Source organism: Cyphomyrmex costatus, unplaced genomic scaffold (assembly GCF_001594065.2).
Source record: "Cyphomyrmex costatus isolate MS0001 unplaced genomic scaffold, Ccosl1.0 scaffold75, whole genome shotgun sequence".
Lineage (NCBI taxonomy): Eukaryota > Metazoa > Arthropoda > Insecta > Hymenoptera > Formicidae > Cyphomyrmex > Cyphomyrmex costatus.
In genome coordinates this window covers 509454-532279 of record NW_017280322.1, presented here as the reverse complement: position 1 = coordinate 532279, position 22826 = coordinate 509454, and the positions used below count along the sequence as shown (strand labels likewise).

The following is a 22826-nucleotide window of genomic DNA, read 5'->3' as shown; positions in this document are numbered from 1 at the left end:
ACTCTCTACGCTTAATCATTTTAATTTAGTTAATTATTTGAAATAATTATATAAAATTCCAGCAAGATAACACAAAGTTATTTCGAAGAATTGAAGTAGATTTTTAAATTTCTACAAGCGTTTCTAGTATTTTTTTTTGTCGACTTTTAATTTGCGAATTATATGTATGCAGTGTCTAAAAATGTTGAATCAGGAATAAATTGTGTATACAATAATAACAATGTAATATAAATATGATGATTCATCAGTCCTAAGCTACAACGTATACGAAGCGTATATAGACATAACGTATACCAAGCGATAGTAACATAAGAACAAATGGGAAGAAATAAAACTATTATATTTTAAAGAATTTTTACATACGATAGACATTTCGTTTGCCGATATACGTAAAGAACGAATGGCGCGTGCATTGTCTGGACGAGGTTAAGAGGGTTAGACCGAGTTAGGGGATGTCATAGGAGGGGTTTAGGAGGTAGAAGGTAGGAGGGTATCGGTGTAATGAAGAGCGACAGTGGCGCCCCTAGCCATCGCTAATTTGCCGCTAAGTGCCTGGCTTTGTTTCCGTACGGTGATCCCATCGTTCGCAATATCCTGGATCCAAGGCGATGTTCTACGGTGTTTAAGAGAGAAAGCCAAATAACCTGCGGTATTACCCGGCAATCTAGTATAGATCGGACTTGGGAAAAGAGATGACACCGACAAAGCAAATACATCCGAGAATAAGACTAAAAAGCCACGAGATCTACTTTTAATATTAGATTGTCGAATTAAAAAGAAAAGTCATTTGAAATATATAATTATTCTAGATATTGTAATCTGTAAACATTTAATTAAAAAAAAAAGACAGACACGTAATTAAACGATATTTAAAATATACGAAATCTATAAAGATTTTATAAATAATTTTATGTAAGCAACAATTTATCATATTTGATAATTTTCTGTCATGTTATATTTGCATGAAAATACAGCAATTTACTGAACAATACTAAAAATAAATTCGGAGGAGATTAGTTATGTTTAAGTGAAGAGATTAGTTATGCTTAAGATGACTCCAAAATAGAGTCGAAACGTTCATTATTTTTCAAGATTTTTAAAGAATAAATTATTAATTACGTACACCAAAGAACCACGTCTGACTCTCTATTGCCTGATCCTCGGATTCATATTTCTTGGTTCTAAAAATAAATATTTTGACAAATTGTTTATTGAATTGTGTGAATCATTAAAATTATAATTTATTAAATCATAAGTAATGAGTATTTTGCAAAACTACTATAAACATTAACTAAAAATTAACGAGTTTATATACTCATAAGTATGTTTTTTTCGATTATTTTCTTACTTGTCTTGTATGTCACTACTATTATTGCAGCAGTTTAATTGTTATACAAGGAAAGATATATTACTACACGTGATACGATTAGAGATTATTTAAGTTACGCGATATCAGTATAGTTATTCCCACTTTCGCTTTCCATCCGCCACAAAAGTTTAATCACATGTCACCTTACGTAAAGCAATCGAATTGCATTGGTTATATAAAGGGAAGTAATCTCTCAACCGCAACAGTCATTGGTGTACTCGTGATCTAGCAACATCGAGATAGCATTAGCATGTTGTATTGAAACGTCTTACAATCATCATGGACACTTGGATATTGTTGTTTCTCTTAACAAGTGCCACCGCTATTTATTATTACTTCTTTAAAAACTTAAAATTTTTTAAGAGATATGGAATTATACATATACCACCATTACCTGTTGTGGGTAATATGGGACCAGTTTTTTTCCGTCAGTTATCGATGGCTGAAAATATTCAAAAAGCCTACTATGTAAATAAAAACGCCAAATATGTCGGTTTTTTTGACGGAATGAATCCAATTGTGATGATTCGTGATCCTAATCTCATCAAAACCATCGGCATTAAAAATTTCGAAACATTCCCCGATCATCGTGGTTTCATCGACGAAGTTAGCGATCCTCTGTTTGGCAAGAATTTATTTTCGCTTCGTGGTGAAAGGTGGCGAGATGTGAGGACTTTACTAAGTCCGGCTTTTACTTCTAGTAAAATGAAAACCATGTTCAAATTGATGTCCGAATGTGCTGCCAATTTTACTGACTATCTTGTTAAGTTACCTGCGGACAAAAATACTATAGAAATGAAGGATTGCTTTACTAGGTACACAAATGATGTAATTGCAACTTGTGCGTTTGGTGTCAGCGTTGATTCTATGAGGAATCCTAACAACGAATTCTATGTTTATGGAAAAGAAGCTACGACTTTCAACACTCTGCGCACCATAAAATTTTACTTAAGTAGAAGTATGCCATTGATCGCCAGAATATTGGGTATTAGATTTGTCAGCAATCGCGTAAGTGAATTTTTTAAAGATCTCGTAAGGAACACGATACACACCAGAGACACCAAAAATATCGTACGACCAGATATGCTGCAATTAATGATGGAGACCAGAGGAAAAAGAGGACCTGGAAAGGAACTGACTATCGAGGATATGACCGCACAGGCGTTTCTTTTCTTTTTTGGCGGTTTTGATACTGTCTCTTCCTTGATGTGCTTCGCTGTTCATGAAATTGCCGTGAATCCAGACGTACAGGTGAAACTACGCGACGAAGTAGATGAGGCTTTCAAGACATCCAACGGAAATTTAACCTATGAAGTACTAAATGGAATGCAGTACTTGGATGCGGTGATCAATGAGACTCTTAGGATATGGCCCATAGCTCCTTTTCTGGACAGAATAAGTGTGGAAGATTTTGAGTTACCTCCAGCACTGCCTGGAGACAAACCTTTTCTTTTAAAAAAAGGAATGAACGTTTGGTTCCCTGTTTACGGTCTACATCGTGATCCAAAATATTTCGAAAAACCGGACGAGTTTTGTCCCGAACGCTTTCTGGATGAAAACAAGAAAGATATAAATTCAATCGCTTATGTTCCATTTGGACTTGGACCAAGAATGTGCATAGGCAACAGGTTTGCGTTATTGGAGTCCAAAGTCATGTTATTCCATTTATTACTTCGTTGCGAATTGAAAATGTGCGCAAAAACTTCGCATCCATTGCAGTTGAGCAAGAAAAATTTCGCTATGTTAGCAGAAGGAGGATTCTGGTTAAAGATTCAAGCGAGAGGCAATACTAGTATATCACCTAACATTGTTAATGGTAGTGCGTCTAATGGCCATATTTGAATTCAAAAAAATTTATATATTACGAATAAATTTGTATTTATAGATATAAATTCGACGCAATATCATTTAACTGAGAGAAATAATGCTCAAACTGATTTGGATACGCGCGCATAAAGAGTTTTATTTTAAATAAAGTTCTCGTTAAAATAATCGAATCTATTGTAAAGCAATAATATGTTTCCATCTGCTGGTAATTTTATTTCTTTTTTATCATTATAATATTTCATGAAAATTAAATGTAATATTAATTCTTAATCTATTATTTATCATTTATATTGTTTAGTATCGTCAATAAATAATTGATGTTATGAAATTTTTTATGAATTAATTTTTAAATGTATAAATTTCTATATCAGAGAGAGAGAATGAATTTAAATTATTTTAAATATGATACGAATTATTGCGATGAAATTTCATAGAAAACATTGTATATAATTATTAGAATACGGAAGAATATTGTTAGGACAACGCATTAAAAAATTGCGTAAAGACAGTGCGATAAATATATATTGCATTGTATAGTATATATAGTAGAAATATGTATAATAAAAGAGATACAACATTATTTTTCATTTAAACATTAAAAGTTATTGATATTATTAATAATTATATTTTACAGCTATATATAAAACGAGATAAATTTAAACGTTAAAATATGTATTTAATAAGTAGATGTATAGTTATAGAGAATGCGATTATTACATATAACAATATTTTTAGTTTCTTTTTTATATTCACGCGCTTACACACACACACACACACACACAAGAACACGATTCATGTATAAGAAACGGATCATCAAAGTGGAAGAATAATAATTATTATTAATTACAATTTCAAAATCAATTTTATGTTACCAAAATACACAAAATAAACATTATTGTTATTATTGTTATTATTTATTTTTTCTTATATGTCTTTCATTTCATAAATCATTAAAAATCATTGTATAAGGTACACCTTAATATTCTTGAAAAAATTTTATCGAAATCATTTTATAAAATAACTAATATTTATTACATGTTTAATTATATTTTGAAACGTAATTACATTTTAATTAAAAGAAATGTTTCTTGTGATTATTCAATATATGTATATGTATACTTGATTATAAATAAATTGTAATATCTTTTTTTTATAGATTTTCAAATGTGGCGTACAAAAGTTTCCAGCCAGTGACATTTTATACTCTAATTTATAGAAAAAAAACTTGATAAAATTTTAATCATTATTAGGTATTGGTAACGAAATAATGTAGTGAAAGTATATTGTTTATGTTATTATAAAAAAAAATCGATGTGACCTTGATCTGACTTTGGCAAAGCCACCCAAGGTCAAACTGATATGATCAATAAATAGACATTTTAAAATATCACACTTTGGTCTGAACATATTTTTGATTGTATCTTATCCTGCGGAGATAAAAAAGGTGGACGGGTAATCTGAGACACCCTGTATATTAAGTGGCCGGAAACTTTTGCACATGCAATATGACAATTATAATAATAAAAATATTCATGAATATAAACAATATTCTTTCACTATATTATTTCGTTACTAATATCTTGTACCAATACCTAATAATGATTAAAATTTGATTAGGCTTTTTTTCTATAAATTAGAGTACAAAATATCACTGGCCGGAAACTTTTGTACGCCATTGTACATATATAAATTATAAAATAATATAAATATAATAAAAATTAATAAGGTCAAAGAGCCAGCAATATGATAAACCACTTTAAAATTAAAATAATAAACAAAATATCATACGTTTCGACTCCGATCGGGTCATTTTCAATGTTACAAAATTAATATAAATCACTATAATATATTTTAATAATAATACAAAAATTAAATTATAAAACTATGCTTAAGATCTTTGTGCACTTCAGCATATAATAACCTTGTTTTTAACTTTGCTCATTGAGAGCAATACTTATCAAACAATCGAGTTAATTGAATGATGGTCGGAATAATATACTCTCATTTACATGATATAATGGAAATCAAGGTCAAAATGATTTTACTCATGATAGAATCAAAGATGTGGGTAGAGAAAAGTGGACATCATAGAGTTGTAAAATTGAGATTGTCACTACAAAAATTAGTAAAAATCATTGATAATAATCTACAATATAAATATTTACTATCATTTTTTAATAAAATTATAATATAAATATTTATGTATATATATATAATATAAATATTTATGTATATATATATAATATAAATATTTACTAACAATTTTTAATAAAAAAGGTATTATGTGCATTTTATTAACACATGCTGTTACGTAGTCTGCTGGTAACTGTTTACAATTGACTCATACTTTTCAATACATAATACATAACATATCTACGTGAATTTCATTAGATTTTCTATATGACTTTTCTGATTCCATATATGTCCTAAGAAAAATTCCTAAGAAACAATCATTCTACATAATTTATTATTTGAGTACCGATAAAGTCAACGAAGAAATATTTGTATTGACATTAAATATAGGAATAATAATTTTTTAATATTAAACCAAACCCTGCATCTACATAGTTGCATGACAGATTCATAAATTGCATGCTACGTAGACTTGTTACGTAAGCACTATGATAACTTTATTGATGGTACTCATTTTATATCAAGCAGTAATAAAAAATAAATGTACAACAGATAATCATACCAATAAGAAATATAAAATAAAATAATAAAGTCGTATATATAGCACCACCTTATAAGATATAAGATTTAATTGTTTTTTTGAAACTTTGTTTTCTTATAAACTTATCTTTTAATAAAATTTTATATATAATGTGTGTGTAACATAAAATAACCCGATATATATATATTTTTTTTTTATATATCATTTAGAAATAATACGATAATAATAACATTAAGTGTAAAAATGTACGCACGCGCACGCACACACTCACGCACGCACGCACGCACGCGCGCCACACACACACACACACACACACACACACACACACACATACACATTAGTATTATTTTGAATTGTAAATTGAATATAAGAACACATGAGTTTTTCTTTTTACTTATCTTTTATGGATTACATAATCGTTTAATTTCATATTTCTATATTTTTACACACACATACACACACGCAAATGTTTAGCATACATAATAAATAGCTATTTATTTAGATGTTATTATAATATTGCATATTACATAAATGTTATCAGTAAATTTAGAAAATTATCCAAGATTTATTATTTTGCATCCAACAAAGTACAGTAACGATAATCGATCTTATATAATGTCAGCTTGAAAACTTTTGCATCAGAATTCCAAGAAAGATTACTGGTATATTACGAGATAAAAACTGCAAAATGAACAGTAGTCTGTAACGATTCGCGTTGACAGTATCACTAGCTTTAGTCTGTCAAATTTTACCAAACATCTACAAAAATCATAAAGAACTTTTCAAATGAGTTCGCCATGGAATATTGGTCTATATTGTTATCAATAGTGATTGGTGTGATCAGCATTTATTATCTTTTTAAAAATTTTAATTTCTTTAAAAGAAATGGTGTGATACACGTACCGCCTGTTCCAATATTCGGATCTATGACATCGGTTATATTTAGACGAATGTCATTCTTCGATTTTATCTTGAAGATATACAATTTCAATCCAAACGCAAAGTATTTTGGAGTCTACGTCACGACAAATCCAATCTTCTTGCTTCGCGATCCAGAACTCATTAAGACTATTCTTGTTAAGAATTTCGACGCATTTCCAGATCGACGTGGTTTTAACGAATTGAATGAGCCTTTACTTGCGAAAAATTTGTTTTCCCTTCGCGGAGAAAAATGGCGGAACGTGAGAACTCTGTTGAGTCCATCTTTTACATCCAGCAAAATGAAAATGATGTTCACGTTGATGTCAGAATGTGCTGTGGATTTTGCTAAATTTCTGTCGATGTTACCAACAGATAAAAGTGATATGAACATAAAAGAGGCTTTCTCTAAATATACGAATGATGTCATCGCTACGTGTGCTTTCGGAATCAAGGTCAACACTATGAAAGATCCAACGAACAAGTTTTATGTTTACGGCAAGGAAGCGACTAACTTTTTAGGGAGTCGTAGTCTGAAATTTATTTTTCTTAGAACTTTTCCAAGTCTCGGACGAATTCTCAATATAAAGCTTATAAACGATTATGTATTAAACTTTTTCAAGGATATTATAAAGACTGCAATCGCCACTCGTGATGCGGAACACATTACACGTCCGGATATGTTACAATTAATGATGGATATTAGAGGTAAAGAAAGTCATAGAGAACTAGACATCGACGACATGACTGCGCAAGCGTTCGTCTTTTTCTTTGGTGGCTTTGACACAAGTTCAACCGCGATGTCCTTCGCAGCTCATGAAATTGCAGCTAATCCAGAAGTTCAAAACAAATTACAACAAGAGATCGACAAGGTTTTAGAGGAATCAAACGGAAAAGTATCTTATGAAGCCATTAATCGGCTCGAATATTTAGATGCGGTGATAAATGAGACTCTCAGATTATATCCACCAGTCACTTTCTTAGAAAGAATATGTGAGAAAACTTATGAATTACCACCCGCATTGCCGAACGAGAAACCTTTTATCATGAAGAAGGGTATGACTTTTTGGATTCCGATTTTTGCAATTCATCGTGATAAAGAGTATTATGCTAATCCGGAAACATTTGATCCAGAAAGATTTTTAAACAACAAGATGCATAATTCTTTATATTATATGCCATTCGGATTAGGACCAAGAATGTGCATAGCTAACAGATTTGCTCTGCTGGAAGTCAAAATCTTACTGTTTCATTTATTAGCTCAATGTGAGCTAAAACCTTGCACGAAAACTACATCTCCAATAAAATTCGGCAAAACTTTGGTAATGATGCCAGAAAATGGATTCTGGTTAAATATTCAGCGTAGAAAAGATACGCACCCTGTGCTGGAGTCTATATAGTAATGGATAACTAATAAGTAATTTTCTAAATTATAAATTCTCATATAAAAATTACATAATATAAATATATATTATTTATAAATATATTATCTTACTTTTAAATTTACAAAATTATTGTATTATAATAATTGTTATTATAATTTATCCTCCGCCGGTAATTTGCAATATACTTGCAAGCTACATATTTTTTTAAACAATCATGTATGTGTTTTCTTTATATTAAATGATTCATCTTGCTATTTCATATGTACCATATAGGTTGCGTTCCGTTTCACGCATTATGCGCATGATGTATCATTTTATATTCGATTTAATATTCGATGAACGACAAAGATAAAATTATATTATACGATATACCTACTCTATTTTTTGTAATTTTTGTATTTTAAGAAATTAAATATATCGTAGAGATTTATATGCATATGTATGTATACATAATATGTATACATATATATATATATATATATATACATTTCTTTAGCTTTATTCCTCTACTAAGAAATAGAATTTTGATATCATTTTTACACTTATCAAAAAAATCTGCACATAATATTCTATTATTAGTGTCAAAAAAAAGTAACGATTCGTTATATTTTGAGTAACGATAACGATAACGAGTTACTTTTGTAAATCAATAATGAATAACGGTAACGAGTTATTTTTATGAGGTAACGTTGCTAATCCTTATTAACTATAAATGACAAATTATGTGCGTGACACGTTGAGTCATAACAGTTCTAACAACGTAGAAATTTTAGTGAAAGTGAGATTGTAAAAAAGATATTTGAATATAGCTCATATATTAAATACTTAAAAGAAAATCATAGAACTAGTATTTTTTTTAATAGGAGTAAATAAAATATTGTATATTAAAACATAAAATTTAACAATAAAATTTTAGAGATAAATTTCTATATTAATTCAGTGATGAATCGATCATTCAATCATTTCACTTTTTAGTTTTAATATTTGACAGAATGCATATTTTGCAGTTACAAGTGAATAGTATAGTGCGAGGAACTCCAAAAATAATTGTAAGAGTGTTTTAGCCACTTACCTTGTTCAATTTCTTCCTAGCGAGACAATACATCGTTTCGAGCCACCCTTATGATCTCCACTTCATCAATTCTTGGCCCTTCTCCAACATGCGGTCCCTTTCCAACGGTAGTAAGTGAATTAGATTAGAAGGGGTACTTTTATCGAATCAGGGAATACTTCTTCGAACACATATCTCGGAAAGCTGATAATAACTATTTTTATCAAAATAATTGCGTTATAAACTACTTATGTATATCAAATTTGATTTACATATCAAATTTTATCTAACTTACGAAATTCTTTTTTATGAAAAAGACAAAGACATCTTATTAAATAAATATTTAAAAATATTGTTTTTTTTATTATTTTCTTTACTATTTTGTTGTTTTCTGATTAGGTCGCGAGATATAAATGTAAAAATGTCTTGCTCCTTTTTAGCTGTTATCTTGCTCATTAGAATGTATTAGACGTAGAACTTGACTAATGATAATTAAGTGGCTCAGTCGGCCACTAATTATCTAAATTACAAGGATTTCTCGTAGCAACAAAGGATAACTGCGTCTAATGATCAAGTAGATCAAATGCAATAAAGTGTCCAGTTGGTTTGATAGCAACGGCGCATCACGCAAGCATCTTATTTGATAGAAACTGGTTTGTCCGTCGAAGACCACGAGTCGCGATTCCTTTAGCAATGGTCGCCGAGGGAACGTACGCTTTCCCGACCGCTCATTAAAGCGGCATTCACAAGCTCGTATCGTGTCTCTGGAAACGCCCAATCACGTAGTCGAATACATTATACGACTGTTATATCCGTCATGCAACTGCGTGAGAGAACGTGCAGCCAATGCAGATCCTCTTTGGTCAATGCAAGATTCTGTTGCAGACATGACACGCAGAATCCCGATAATTGGTATTTGTTACAGTACTAAATTTGAACTGTTTCATAGAATATGTGTCTGTATACGTCAAAAAATCTATAACTGTATTCTTTTAACAAATTACTTATTTTTGCGTCTCTCATTTCCTTTTTCTCTTAATATTTGTAATATTCTTATTTCTTTGTTCATGTATGTATGAATTGCAGTTGACAATATTAACATTTTTACACAATATTAATTATTTATAAATACAAATGAAATAATTAAAATATATGTAATTCAATTTTTATTAAAATTATCATCTTTTATTAAATAAATTTTAGATATAAAAATAAAACGTATGAACAACATATTTAACAATTAAGAAATGTTTTAATTCCACGTTATATTAATCATACAAAATTTATATATACAGAAAATATTTCTTAAAATATTATATACAATGTACGATAATTATATCTTATAATTTTCGCATGAAATGTAAGAGATCCGGGTTCGACTTCCGGCCGAGGTAATATTTTTCGCAATATAATTTAATTATTTACAGATTTTCATTCATATATTTTAATATGTCGTTCAACATTATTAAAATCCAAGATGCTATGAACAAATTGTTAAATTGATAGATAATTTAACTCGTGATATTATTCCGGTAATTTCGTAGAGTTGCGTTTCAAGACCGAAAAATTGTTCGGCGCGCGGTTTAAAAGACTACATACGTAATATATAAATTCACATGGAATTATAATTAGCACTTAAGATCCAACTCGACCGTTAAAGGCATTTTCTTATTGATTGTGTTTCTTATAATTTGACTTATAATTAGAATCAATTAAACTAAAAACTTGTTTACTGCTAAGATATCTGTTGCTGAAGTAATAATTATAAAGGTGCTTTATTTGTATCACATTATTCAGAAACCATTTTCAGTTTTTATCTTATTTTAAAGAATTTAAGTGACATTGGATTGACATTTTTATTTCAAAGAACCTAAATCTATCAGTTGTACATATCATTTATCCTAAATCGAAAAATAGATAAATATCAAAATTAAAATTATCTTATCTTTGTTTACTGTGAAATCGTTCAGAATGCACTCGTTTAAAATTGAATTTTGCGATTCTTTAAAGTACTTGGAGTCATTTTAAAGTCATATAAATTTAAGATGTGTTTGTTCTTTTTTATAATAAAATTTCATTTCAAAAGATTTCGGATTACAATTTGAAAAGCTTTACATACACTTATGCTGTATTCAATACTACTTATTCATTTTAAGTTTTGTTGATTACAGAATTATATTCAAAGAACTTTCATTCCGTTAATTATCCCGTAACAATGTTTCCTGTTTGAATCTTTCAATGTGTTATTGATTTTGTTTTGAAACTTATCTGGCTTATCGTGGTTGATGATAGTTTTGTGAAACTTATCAGTGTCGAGTTACTTTTATTATAAAAAACAATTAAGGAAAAAATAAATGTTTGTAACTTTATATCTTTGATAGCAAATTTTTTGATCTCTTTTATTTTTGCTTTTTATTATCAGCTATAATATATTTTAAATAAAACTATATATGTATTATAAAATTAATATATTATAAATGGTATATTAAAGAATTTAATAAAATTTATCTCATGTAAGTAAATATACTAGAGATACTAGTTTTGTTTTTTTTTCTACTGTAATATAACATATTATACACATAATAGATTATATATAAAAACTTGTAAAAATTTTTTTGCAACTTAGACACGCATTTAATCCAACTAAACAGCAGACATATTATTTAAGTATATATACTTTACTACATACAGCTATAAATTAGTGAACTACTGTGTATAGTAGTTTTTAAAATTAATCAACACGATATGATAACATTAATTAATGTTGCTTGCTTTTTAAAATATATATATATATATATATATATACGCAATATCAGTTTTCAATTTTTATGTATGTATAACGATATAGTTTTTCTTCTTAATTACACTTGTACAATATTTTGTTTCAAAAATTTTTCTGTTTAATCAGTATTATATTACTAACCAAAAATAAGAAGATAGTTTAATTATTTACATATTTTAAAGAGATTTAATTAAACAAATTAATTTCTTTCCTTTACATTTAGCATGTCCCATTGATATTATTATGTAATAGAATGATGTATGTCTTTCCTCGGCATTACGCTCAACCAGAAACCACCTTCAGCTTTCATAAGAAAGCTATCTTTACTAATCTTAATTGGTATCGACGTCTTCTCGCAAGGTTTTAAATCACAACGTGCTAGCAATTGAAAGAATAGAACCTTCGTCTCTAGCAATGCGAATCTGTTACCTATGCACATTCTGGGACCAAGGCCAAAAGGAAGGAAGGCTCCGCAGTTGAGATTGTCCTTTTTCCGTTCACCAAGAAACCGCTCAGGATCAAACTTCTCCGGTTCTTTGAAATATTTAGGATCATGATGAAGTCCATAAACCGGTATCCATATGGCGTGTCCTTTCTTTATAGTAAAAGGTTTTATTCCTGGTAATGGCGGTGGTAGTTCGAAGTCTCTCAAGCATAATCTATCCAACATCACAGCAACCGGGTACATCCTCAAAGCCTCATTAATTATAGCATCCAGATATTCCATGCTATTAACTGCTTCATAAGTTGGTTGCCCATTCGTATCTTCCAAGACTTGGTCAATTTCATTTTGAAGTCTTTTCTGTATGTCCTGATTTATCGCAATTTCGTGAGCAGCAAAACACATCAACGTTGAAGTACTTTCGAAACCTCCAAAGAAGAAAATAAACGCTTGTGCTACCATATCATCGATAGTTAATTGATCTGTTTTGCCATCTTTACTTCTGCTCTCCATCATCAATTGTAACATGTCTGGACGAACGATACCATTTTCATCTCTAGTTTTTATAGTGGTTTTTACAAGATCTCGAAAAAAATTCGCTACCTTTTCAGAAATGAATGTTAGTTTAAGTATTCGTGCAAGCCAGGGTAAAGCTCTAAGTATGTAGAACTTTAAAAAAATGAAACTTCCTGTGAAATTGGTTGCCTCCGTGCCATATACATAGAAATCGTTTTTCCGATTTCTCATAGAATCTACACTCACGCCAAAAGCACAAGTAGCTATTACATCGTTTGTATATCTTGTGAAAACATCTTTTATTTCCATTATCCTTTCTTCTGGTGGTAATTGCGCCAAATAACTGCCAAAGTCAACACCGCAATCTAACATCAGTTTATACATACTTTTCATTTTACTGGACGTGAAAGCCGGACTTAATATAGATCGTATCTCACGCCATCTGTCTCCGCAAAGTGCGGAGAGATTTTTTCCAAAAAATGGATCTTGATTTTCATTTACTAAATTAATATGGTCCATGAACATGTCAAAATATTTCAGTGTCACGGATTTAATAAGCTCAGGATCGCGAAGCATTATAATTGGATTTTTTATATCATACAAGCCGATATACTTGGCGTCAGGATATAAATCGTATATTGATTTGATAAAGTCAGAAATTGATTGACGACGAAAGTAAGTTGGTGCCATACTTCCCACTATAGGAAGAGGCTTCACATGTGGTATTCCATGTTTTTTGAAATAATTTAAATCCTTGAAGAGAAGATAATAAAGACTTAAAATACCAGCTATTAACAAAACGATTACGTATATCATGATTAATTGTGTTTACACAGTTTACACACACACATACACATACAATTGAACTTGAAGAAACGTAATGAGCAGTCTACTAAACTAATCTGTTACTTGAATACGTATATGTATTAAAATGCTTGACGTTACTCGCCGGAGACCGACTGTCAATTGCTACCCACACGAATAATATTTCTCTTATATACGACGTACATAGTATCGTGTGGGGGAAATCTATTAAGTATGACAGTGTTCTAAGAGATTTCACATATACAGTTTTTATTCATATTGGTAAGATAGCCCCAATATTACAAAATATATTGAAATAGTTAAATACAATTTAGATTTATCTTTCCTTTGTCGGTAATTGTTTTGTATAATAATAAGTGATATTTTTGTAGAGATAATATATCATCGAGTATTTCTCTACTATAATTCAATAACCTGTTTTTAAGATATAGAATATTTAAATGGGGCAAGAAGCGAGTTTAAATTAATATTAAAAGTAAGACATGGCATTCATGAACGAGAATAAAAAACTTAATACAATTTTTAAATACATAGTTTTAGTTGAGCTAGTATTATAAGTAAAATATTTGATAATATATATATACTAATGTATAATGTACATACATTTTTGTGATTTGTCAATGTTTTCCGTAAACGATAATTATTGATAACATCACATATTTATATATATAATATTTTTATAATATGCTGTAAAAATATAGTGAATTATGAAAATACTTTTGAAAAAATTGGATAATAGATAAAAAAAAATTCAAGTAATTAAAATAGCAAATTGCACAATTGATTATATGTATAGGAAGAAGATTTACGTCATAAATTACAAATTAATTAATGATCATGACACACAAGATATAACACTTGATCTTTAATCCTTTTCATATCGATTTTTTAAATTATTTTTTTTTAGTAAGAGATAATGCTGTTTTTATTGTTCAAAGAATATTTTACGAATATACAGAAATAATCTTTTGAAACAAAGAACAACGCACGAAAAGAAATCAGGATAAGAGACCATCAGAATAATAATTAGATAAACTAATATTTATTAAAATTATAATTTATGCATTTAATTGCAACTGTTACAATAAATAATAAAACTAATATCAAATGTAACTACGTCACACACACGCGCGCGCACACACACATTATATACCTATAATGTATAACATATCATTCTTATCCTTTTATGTTTTATATTTTCTATATTTCTTGCGATAATCACGTCGTTTAGTATTACAGTATCAGAATACAAGTATTAATGATTCAGCAACTTTATTTTGCATCAGTATAAATATCTTCTTATCGAAAAGTTAAGAAAAACAAATCTTGCATCATTATTATTTTAATTTCATTATTTTTTGTTTTACCTGAACATTACATAATATTTAAAATAATATAATGCTATTTTTATCCTTGTATATTTTGTAATAGATTTTTCATTTTGTTGCAGTGACAAATTATTAACATTTGAACATTAAATTTAATTTCATAAAATTACGCATTAAGTATTCATATTAACTAACTTCACAATTATAAATTCTAATAGTATAATGAACTTAACTAAATTTCCTTATAGCTTGCACGTTCCATTCACAACATTAATTGCGATAGAATGATGTATATTTTTCCTGAACGTCACATTCAACCATCTTTGGATTTCAAAATAAAAGCATTTTTAGCTATCTTTATCGGAATCGACATCTTTTCACAAGGTTTCAATTCGTAATGTACTAACAAGTGAAAAAGCACAATCTTCGTCTCCAGCATATTCTCTAGGTATATTTTCTAGGATTTAGTCTAAAAGGAAGGTAGGCTTCACAGTTGACACCGGTTTTTTTTTTTTCTACTCACCAAGAAACCGCTCGGAATCAAATTTTTCTGGTTTTTCAAAATATTTAGGATCATATAAAGTCCATAAATCGGTATCTATATATTGTATCTTATTTTTCTTTATAATAAAAGGTTTTATATATATAATACTAGGTAGTATCAGTGGTAATACGAAATCTTTTATACATAATTTATCAAATAGTACACCACCTGAATACAGTCTGAGAGTTTTAGTTGATGACTGGATTAAATTAAATACAAAAACTCCTTTAACATTTCGCAAATTTTTAAATAATTAATGAAAATATAATGATTAGTGAAGTAGAACTATAGTTCTTAATAACATAAAAATACCTGCCATTACTGATAAAACAGTTACATATTCAATTGCATTATATGTATAATAATAGTTTACACGATTAAAGTGAACATCAAAAAAAATAAAAATACTATTATTTAAATATTAATACAGTATTACTGAAGTTTTTACTAATAATTGAATTAATATATAACATCACACATATTGAATTATAATTAGTTAACTGTTACTGCATTAAATATAATAGATGATCTTTTTCGTACATGTGTCATGTGGAGAGATTAGTTTGATAGTAATTGTAACGAGTGTCAAATTATTTTGAAATATTAATTCAATGGAGTTAAATAATATAGATATAACACTTAAAGACATATATTTTATATTATACATATAGATACACAAAAAAGTAGTCAAAAAAATATTCCTGACTAATTCTTATAGCTATTTTCATTCTAATATTTTATGTTATTATATATATATACATATAATTGGTCTTTATCTTAGTTATATAATCGCTTATGTAAATCATTTTTTATAACATTCTTGTTTTTATAATATATTTCTTTAAATTTGTAAAAAAATAGTTTTATATAAAAATTTATATAAAAATATTTTTTTACATATTTAAAGAAATCTAATGAAAATGTACGAACGATCATTATAAGAACAATAATTGTACAGTTATCTAATATTTACAAAAAAATTATTATAAATTGATAATAAGATCGCAAAAAATAAGAAATAGTATTCAATCCATTAACTTTTTTATGCTCTTTTCTTCTGTCATTTTTTAAGAAACTTACATAAGATAATATGACTAATACGTTTAATATTGTGATTTCTTGAACTCGCAGCAACATTATCGTCTTCTTGCTATATAGAAGAAACGTCCTGTATCATGTTTATTTGAGTTTCTATTGTTTCCATTTTATCTGAAATTTGAAAAATATTTTTATACATTATAATATAACTTATATTTTACATGGTCTACCATTTTTGTACGTGCATTTTATTTAAGAGAACCACTATTTCATTGTATTATACATAAATATGCTTAAATATTAAATGTTTTAATTATGAGGTTCTATAAGTATCATACATTTTTATAAACTTGAAGAATTTTACAAACCAAGAATTAATTTTCTTTAAATCATTTAATATTATCTAGACATTATTTTTAATTACAAAAATAACAGGAATTGTTTTTCTATGTCAAAAAATATCTTCTTTATTTTAAAATGTTTCAAGAAGTTACAAAAATTTATTAAAATTTTCTTACATTTAGCGTGTTCCATTTGCAAGATTAGTTGCAAGAGTGTGATGCGTATCTTTTCTTGGTAACACTTTCAACCAGAAACCACCTTCAGGTTTCATATTAAAGCTGTCCTTAGCGATTTTGATTGGTATTGGCGTTTTGTCACAGATTTTCAAATCACAACGAGCCAATAGATGAAAAAGTATAACCTTTGTCTCCAGCAACGCAAATCTGTTACCTATGCACATCCTGGGACCAAGACCAAAAGGAAGGTAGGCTCCGCAGTTGAGATTGTCCTTCTTCTGTTCACCAAGAAACCGCTCAGGATCAAACTTCTCTGGTTCTTTAAAATATTTAGGATCATGATGGAGTCCATAAGCCGGTATCCATATACCTTGTCCTTTCTTTACAATAAATGGTTTCAATCCTGGTAATGCTGGCGGTAGTTCAAAATCTTTTGCGCATATTCTGTCCATTGCAGCAGCAACAGGATACATTCTGAGAGCTTCGGTGATCACAGCATCTAAATATTCCATGCCATTAATTGCTTCGTAAGATGCTTGTCCATTCGTTTCTGCCAAAACCTGGTCGATTTCCTCTTGAAGCTTTTTTTGTATATCTTGGTTTATTACGAGTTCATGAGCGGCAAAACTCATTAACGTTGAAGTACTATCAAAGCCAGCAAAGAAAAATACAAATGCCTGTGCTACCATATCTTCGGTAGTCAATTCTGCTTTGCCCTCTTTACCCCGGGTTTCCATCATCAATTGCAACATATCAGGACGGACGATACCATTCTTATCTCTGGTTTTTATTGTAGTTTCTATAAGGTCTCGGAAAAAATCTGCTATTTGTTGACGAATGACTTTCAAATTGATCAATCGTGCCAACAAAGGCAAGGTTCTAAAGATGTAAAACTTTATGAAAGCAAAAGTGCTAAAAACAGTTGCTTCTTTGCCGTACAAATAGAATTTGTTTTCTGGATTTTTCATGGAATCAACACTAACACCAAAAGCACAAGTAGCAATAACATCGTTAGTATATCTCGTAAAGACGTCTTTCATCTGCAGTATTCTTTGCTCCGGTGGCAATTGCGCCAAATAATTACTGAAATCGACACCACAGTCCGACATTAGCTTAAACATATTTTTCATTTTGCTGGATGTAAAAGCTGGACTCAATAAAGATCGTACTTGTCGCCATTTTTCTCCGCGAAGAGCAAAAAGGTTTCTGCCGAATAGAGGATCTTGATCTTCGTTTATAAAACTACGATGATCCATGAACATATCAAAGTGTTTTAACGCGATGGATTTAATAAGTTCAGGATCACGAATTACCACAATTGGAGTGGTCATATCAAACATACCAACGTATTTGGCTTCAGGATGTATATTATAAATATCTTTAACCAATCCGGCTAATGACTGAAGACGCACAAATGTTGGTCCCATATTTCCCACTATGGGAAGAGGCTTCACATGCGGTATTCCATATTTCTTGAAATAATTTAAATCCTTGAAGAGAAAATAATAAAGGCCTAAAGCACCTGCTATCACCGACAAAGCGATTATATATACCATATTGATATATGTATATATAAGTACGTATATATCGCTGAACTAGTATACACCATATAATTTTGTAGAAATTAAAATAAACTTTTGTATTTTTTCGTAACCAGATTATTTCTTAAATATTTTTTGATTGTACTGTTAATAACAAAGACGGTACCAAGGCACAACTTTACACGTCAAAAGTTGACGGCTGACTGCTATTGCACTGACGCAATCTTTCTAATATAACATCCGATTCGTCATCGCTTACGCAAGTAAACGAGTCTGTTGCGACGTACATTCATAGACGCTCCCGTTGTTATTAACGTGATAAATTTTTATAATTAAAATGAATACTGGAATTCTGCAGATTATCGTTCATTTATTATTTTCAGGTATATACTACGTCAAATATATTTAATATACTTTACTATTGATATGTAACATGATTTACATCGATTAGTAACAATTTAGTCATAGATGTATAGATATTCCTTTTACACACACACATATACGCACGCGCCCACGCACGCATGCACACACGCGCGCGCGCGCGCGCGCACACACACACACACACACACACACACACACACACACACACACACACGTCATCCCTTATCTTGGTATCTGTGCTCCATTAGAAAAAATTAAACATATTATTAGTATCTTTCTTCAATTTCTATATTTTCGAAAAAGAAAGAGATATGATTCAAATTACCTCTCACTTCTTCTGAATCGACAGCGATAACTTTACAGGAATACGCAGTTCTTATTATCTACAATTTGTTCTTATTATGTCTATGAATTTAATACAGAATTATACAGAATTGCATTAGATTATCTATTGTCTTGTCGTGATGATTTAAATTATGTGACTATAAGTTATAATTTTAGACAATGGAGCAAATAAAGGATACAACTACGATCGAAATCATTCTCGCATCAGTAATTGAAATAAAATCGCAAAATTGTCGTAAAATATTTTGTAAATTTCTATCTTCTAATATTTTTTATTATTATTTATACATACTTATATAATATTAAAAATTGTCAATGAAATAAAAAGGCAATTAAGAGTCAATATTAATTGTGTGAACTAATAAAACATTTAATATATTATAAATTAAAATAAAATATCAATAAATTCACACTTTAAAAGCGCACGCAAACATAAGTCAAATCATAACGTTTCGGCTGCATATTCGAGCCATCCTCAGATGAACATATAAATATTAATTAACGCAGTAAAACATCTTTAGTTAACGCAGAAAAAACAAGAAAATTACTATGATGGATTGTTATGTTCTAAAACGTTGAGTATTTCACCGAGAGAACAATTTAGCTCATCAAGCGATTGGAAGATCGTTTGTGATGTATCCCTGTGGTACCTCAAATAATCCATGTCGTTAAAAGAGTCATTCATTAAAATTCGGTGACAATCAAAATCGTTATTTCGTTAACACATTACAAATATAAGTCGTTCCAAATATAAAACTTTTATAACCGTCCAACTAACTCGACGTACAAAACTATAATATTATATAATACAAAACTATATAATATTATATATTTTATAATAATATAACGTAACGTCTATATATTGCAGTACATATAACGTAAAGTAAGTTTATGAACTTTTGTATATTTCGAAATTTGCGAATCAAAATACTACAACAACAACAAAATCAAAAGAGTATTTGTCATTTTTTGTTCCGAGCAGTAATTTTTGAGATATGAAGTTTAAAACTAGCCAATTATAGATTACTATTAAACGACTGCCTGTTCATGAGTCATGCATCGCTAATGTTAATAATGGACGAGCAGCTATTTATCGTAATCTGTAATTAGAAACCTTCATATTTCTAATATGTGATACTTTTATTTACGAATTTCCAAGGACATCATATATATTATATATTTGTAGACATCTATTTTTTTTAGAGTTTTGAATACTCCTACTGTTCGACAGTGTTATATTTGGATTACTTTGGAATCTGAAACTGACACGATTGGTTTGCTTCCATAACCGTAGGATGCCTGTTTTCTCTAGGTACAATACTCAACCAGAAACCACCTTCAATCCGCATTGTAAATCCACCTTTCTGTAATTTTACAGGTATCGAAGTTTTCTCACACGGCTTTAACTGACAACGAGCCAGAAGATGAAATAACATAGTCCTTGTTTCGAGTAACGCGAATCTATTGCCGATGCACATTCTCGGACCTAATCCAAATGGATAATAAGCGTTAAGATTACACTGATCCTTTTCATCGAAGAATCTCTCAGGTTTGAATTTATCAGGTTCTGGAAAGTATTTAGGATCGTGTTGAAGCGCATAAATTGGGATAAAAAGTGATGTTCCTTCCTTTACAAGATATGGTTTTGCGTTTGGTAGTGTAGGAGGTAACTCAAAATCTTTCACGCACAATCTGTCCGTTAGTAGTTGTACCGGATACTTTCTGAGAGCCTCATTAATAACAGCATTTAGATATTTCATTCCGTTGATCGCCTCGTAAGATGGTTGACCATTTGTATTTTCCAAAATTTTGTCGATCTCATTTTGCAGCTTCTCTTGAATATCTGGATTGACTGCAATTTCGTGTGCCGCGAAACTCATCAGTGTCGAGCTGGTTTCGAAACCAGCAACAAAAAAAATAAATGCCTGTGATGTCATATTCAAAATGGTCAATTCTCTCCCGGGTTCTCTTTTACCTCTGCTATCCATCAATAATTGGATCATGTCTGGGCGAGTGATACCTTTCTCTTCTCTGATTCTTATAGTATCAGCTACCAAATTTACAAAGAATGCATTAGTACGATCATCTATTAACTTAATATTTAACAGACGTATAAGTGATGGCATATGTTGATACATCAAAATTTTTATAAGAGCAATCGTGTCAAAATTTGTTGCTTTTTTGCCGAAGATGTAAAAATCATTTTCCGGATTTCTCATTGAGTCTACGTCAATACCAAAGGCGCATGAGGCGATTACGTCGTTAGCGTATTTTGTGAATATATCTTTCATTTCCATAACGCGTTTGTCTGACGGTACATTCAATAAGTACTCCGAAAAGTTCACAGCGCACTCAGATATTAATTGAAACATTGTTTTCATTTTACTAGCTGTAAAAGCAGGACTCAGAAGCGCTCTAATGTCACGCCATTTATCACCGCGAAGAGAAAGTAAATTTGTTCCAAAAAGTGGATCTTGAGTTTCGTTGCCAAAGAAAAGATGATCCGGAAACGCGTCGAAATGTTTGATAGTAACAGATTTAATCAATTCAAGATCACGTATCATTACAACCAATTTCGTGAAATCGAAAGAACCAATATACTTAGCATCGGAATGTATATTGTATATTTCTGTAATCACGTCGGCGAAGCTTTTTGGTCGCACGAAAATTTTCCATATCCTTTCTAAGAAATATTCTTTTACATGTGGAATTCCATGTTGCCGGAATACGTTCGAATCTTTGCAGGACGAATAATAATAAATAGCAAGTATGGTGGCTACTATTGATAAGACTATTGTCCAGTACTCCATGATAAACGTTTAATCGGAACTCGATTACTCCTTTTGTTCGAGATAAAGTTGACCGCCAGTGTCGTGAAAGTTTGTGTCAATATCACTGTTTGCAGTTGTATGGGGTACCCTCAGGTTATAATCCAATGCAATATGTTGAACGTGATTGTTTTATCAAGTCAAAGCGATCTGCTCGCTTGAAATTCTCGCACACGACTGCTCGTACCGAGATAGAGTTGTTTGTTATATGGTTCATTGCAACTTCATGACGTCATTTAAGAGAATTACATAAGAGAGTAAAGAAAGAAGGAGGGAGGGAGGGAGAGAAAGAGAGGAATAACACTTTGTTACTTTATAAGTGAGAAGATGCATTATACCTATATAGATAAAATCTACTTAATTCCTATATGTTAATATATAATTTATAATTCAAAATATTAATTTATTATATATTTTTAATAGGTAAAATATTAACAATATAGTTAAAATCGATATTAATAAATCAATAAATAAATAAAACAAATATTTTAAAAATAATATAGTTCAGAAAATG

At 29.8% G+C, this 22826-nt stretch overlaps 5 protein-coding genes across 5 annotated transcripts; 2 read left to right on the top strand and 3 right to left on the bottom strand.

The window, feature by feature from the left end:
- Positions 1 to 1589: 1589 nt before the first annotated feature.
- On the top strand, positions 1590 to 3321 carry LOC108780980 (cytochrome P450 9e2-like). The gene has a single exon (XM_018548833.1). It carries the CDS (start codon positions 1649 to 1651, stop codon positions 3209 to 3211), a length of 1563 nt encoding a protein of 520 aa, XP_018404335.1. The 5' UTR covers positions 1590 to 1648; the 3' UTR covers positions 3212 to 3321.
- A 3346-nt stretch (positions 3322 to 6667) lies between these two features.
- Positions 6668 to 9407, top strand: LOC108780981 (cytochrome P450 9e2). Its single transcript, XM_018548834.1, has 2 exons — positions 6668 to 8205; positions 9266 to 9407. Exon 1 carries the CDS (start codon positions 6668 to 6670, stop codon positions 8186 to 8188), a length of 1521 nt encoding a protein of 506 aa, XP_018404336.1. The 3' UTR covers positions 8189 to 8205; positions 9266 to 9407.
- A 2811-nt stretch (positions 9408 to 12218) lies between these two features.
- Positions 12219 to 13780, bottom strand: LOC108780867 (cytochrome P450 9e2). The gene has a single exon (XM_018548682.1). The coding sequence runs from the start codon at positions 13778 to 13780 to the stop codon at positions 12248 to 12250; it is 1533 nt and encodes a 510-aa protein (XP_018404184.1). The 3' UTR covers positions 12219 to 12247.
- A 2932-nt stretch (positions 13781 to 16712) lies between these two features.
- On the bottom strand, positions 16713 to 18827 carry LOC108780860 (cytochrome P450 9e2). The gene is made up of 2 exons (XM_018548674.1): positions 17218 to 18827; positions 16713 to 16870 (listed from the first exon to the last, which is right to left on the bottom strand). The coding sequence occupies exon 1, from the start codon at positions 18771 to 18773 to the stop codon at positions 17220 to 17222; it is 1554 nt and encodes a 517-aa protein (XP_018404176.1). The 5' UTR covers positions 18774 to 18827; the 3' UTR covers positions 16713 to 16870; positions 17218 to 17219.
- A 1885-nt stretch (positions 18828 to 20712) lies between these two features.
- Positions 20713 to 22471, bottom strand: LOC108780869 (cytochrome P450 9e2-like). The gene has a single exon (XM_018548685.1). It carries the CDS (start codon positions 22292 to 22294, stop codon positions 20729 to 20731), a length of 1566 nt encoding a protein of 521 aa, XP_018404187.1. The 5' UTR covers positions 22295 to 22471; the 3' UTR covers positions 20713 to 20728.
- Between the last annotated feature and the right edge of the window lie 355 nt (positions 22472 to 22826).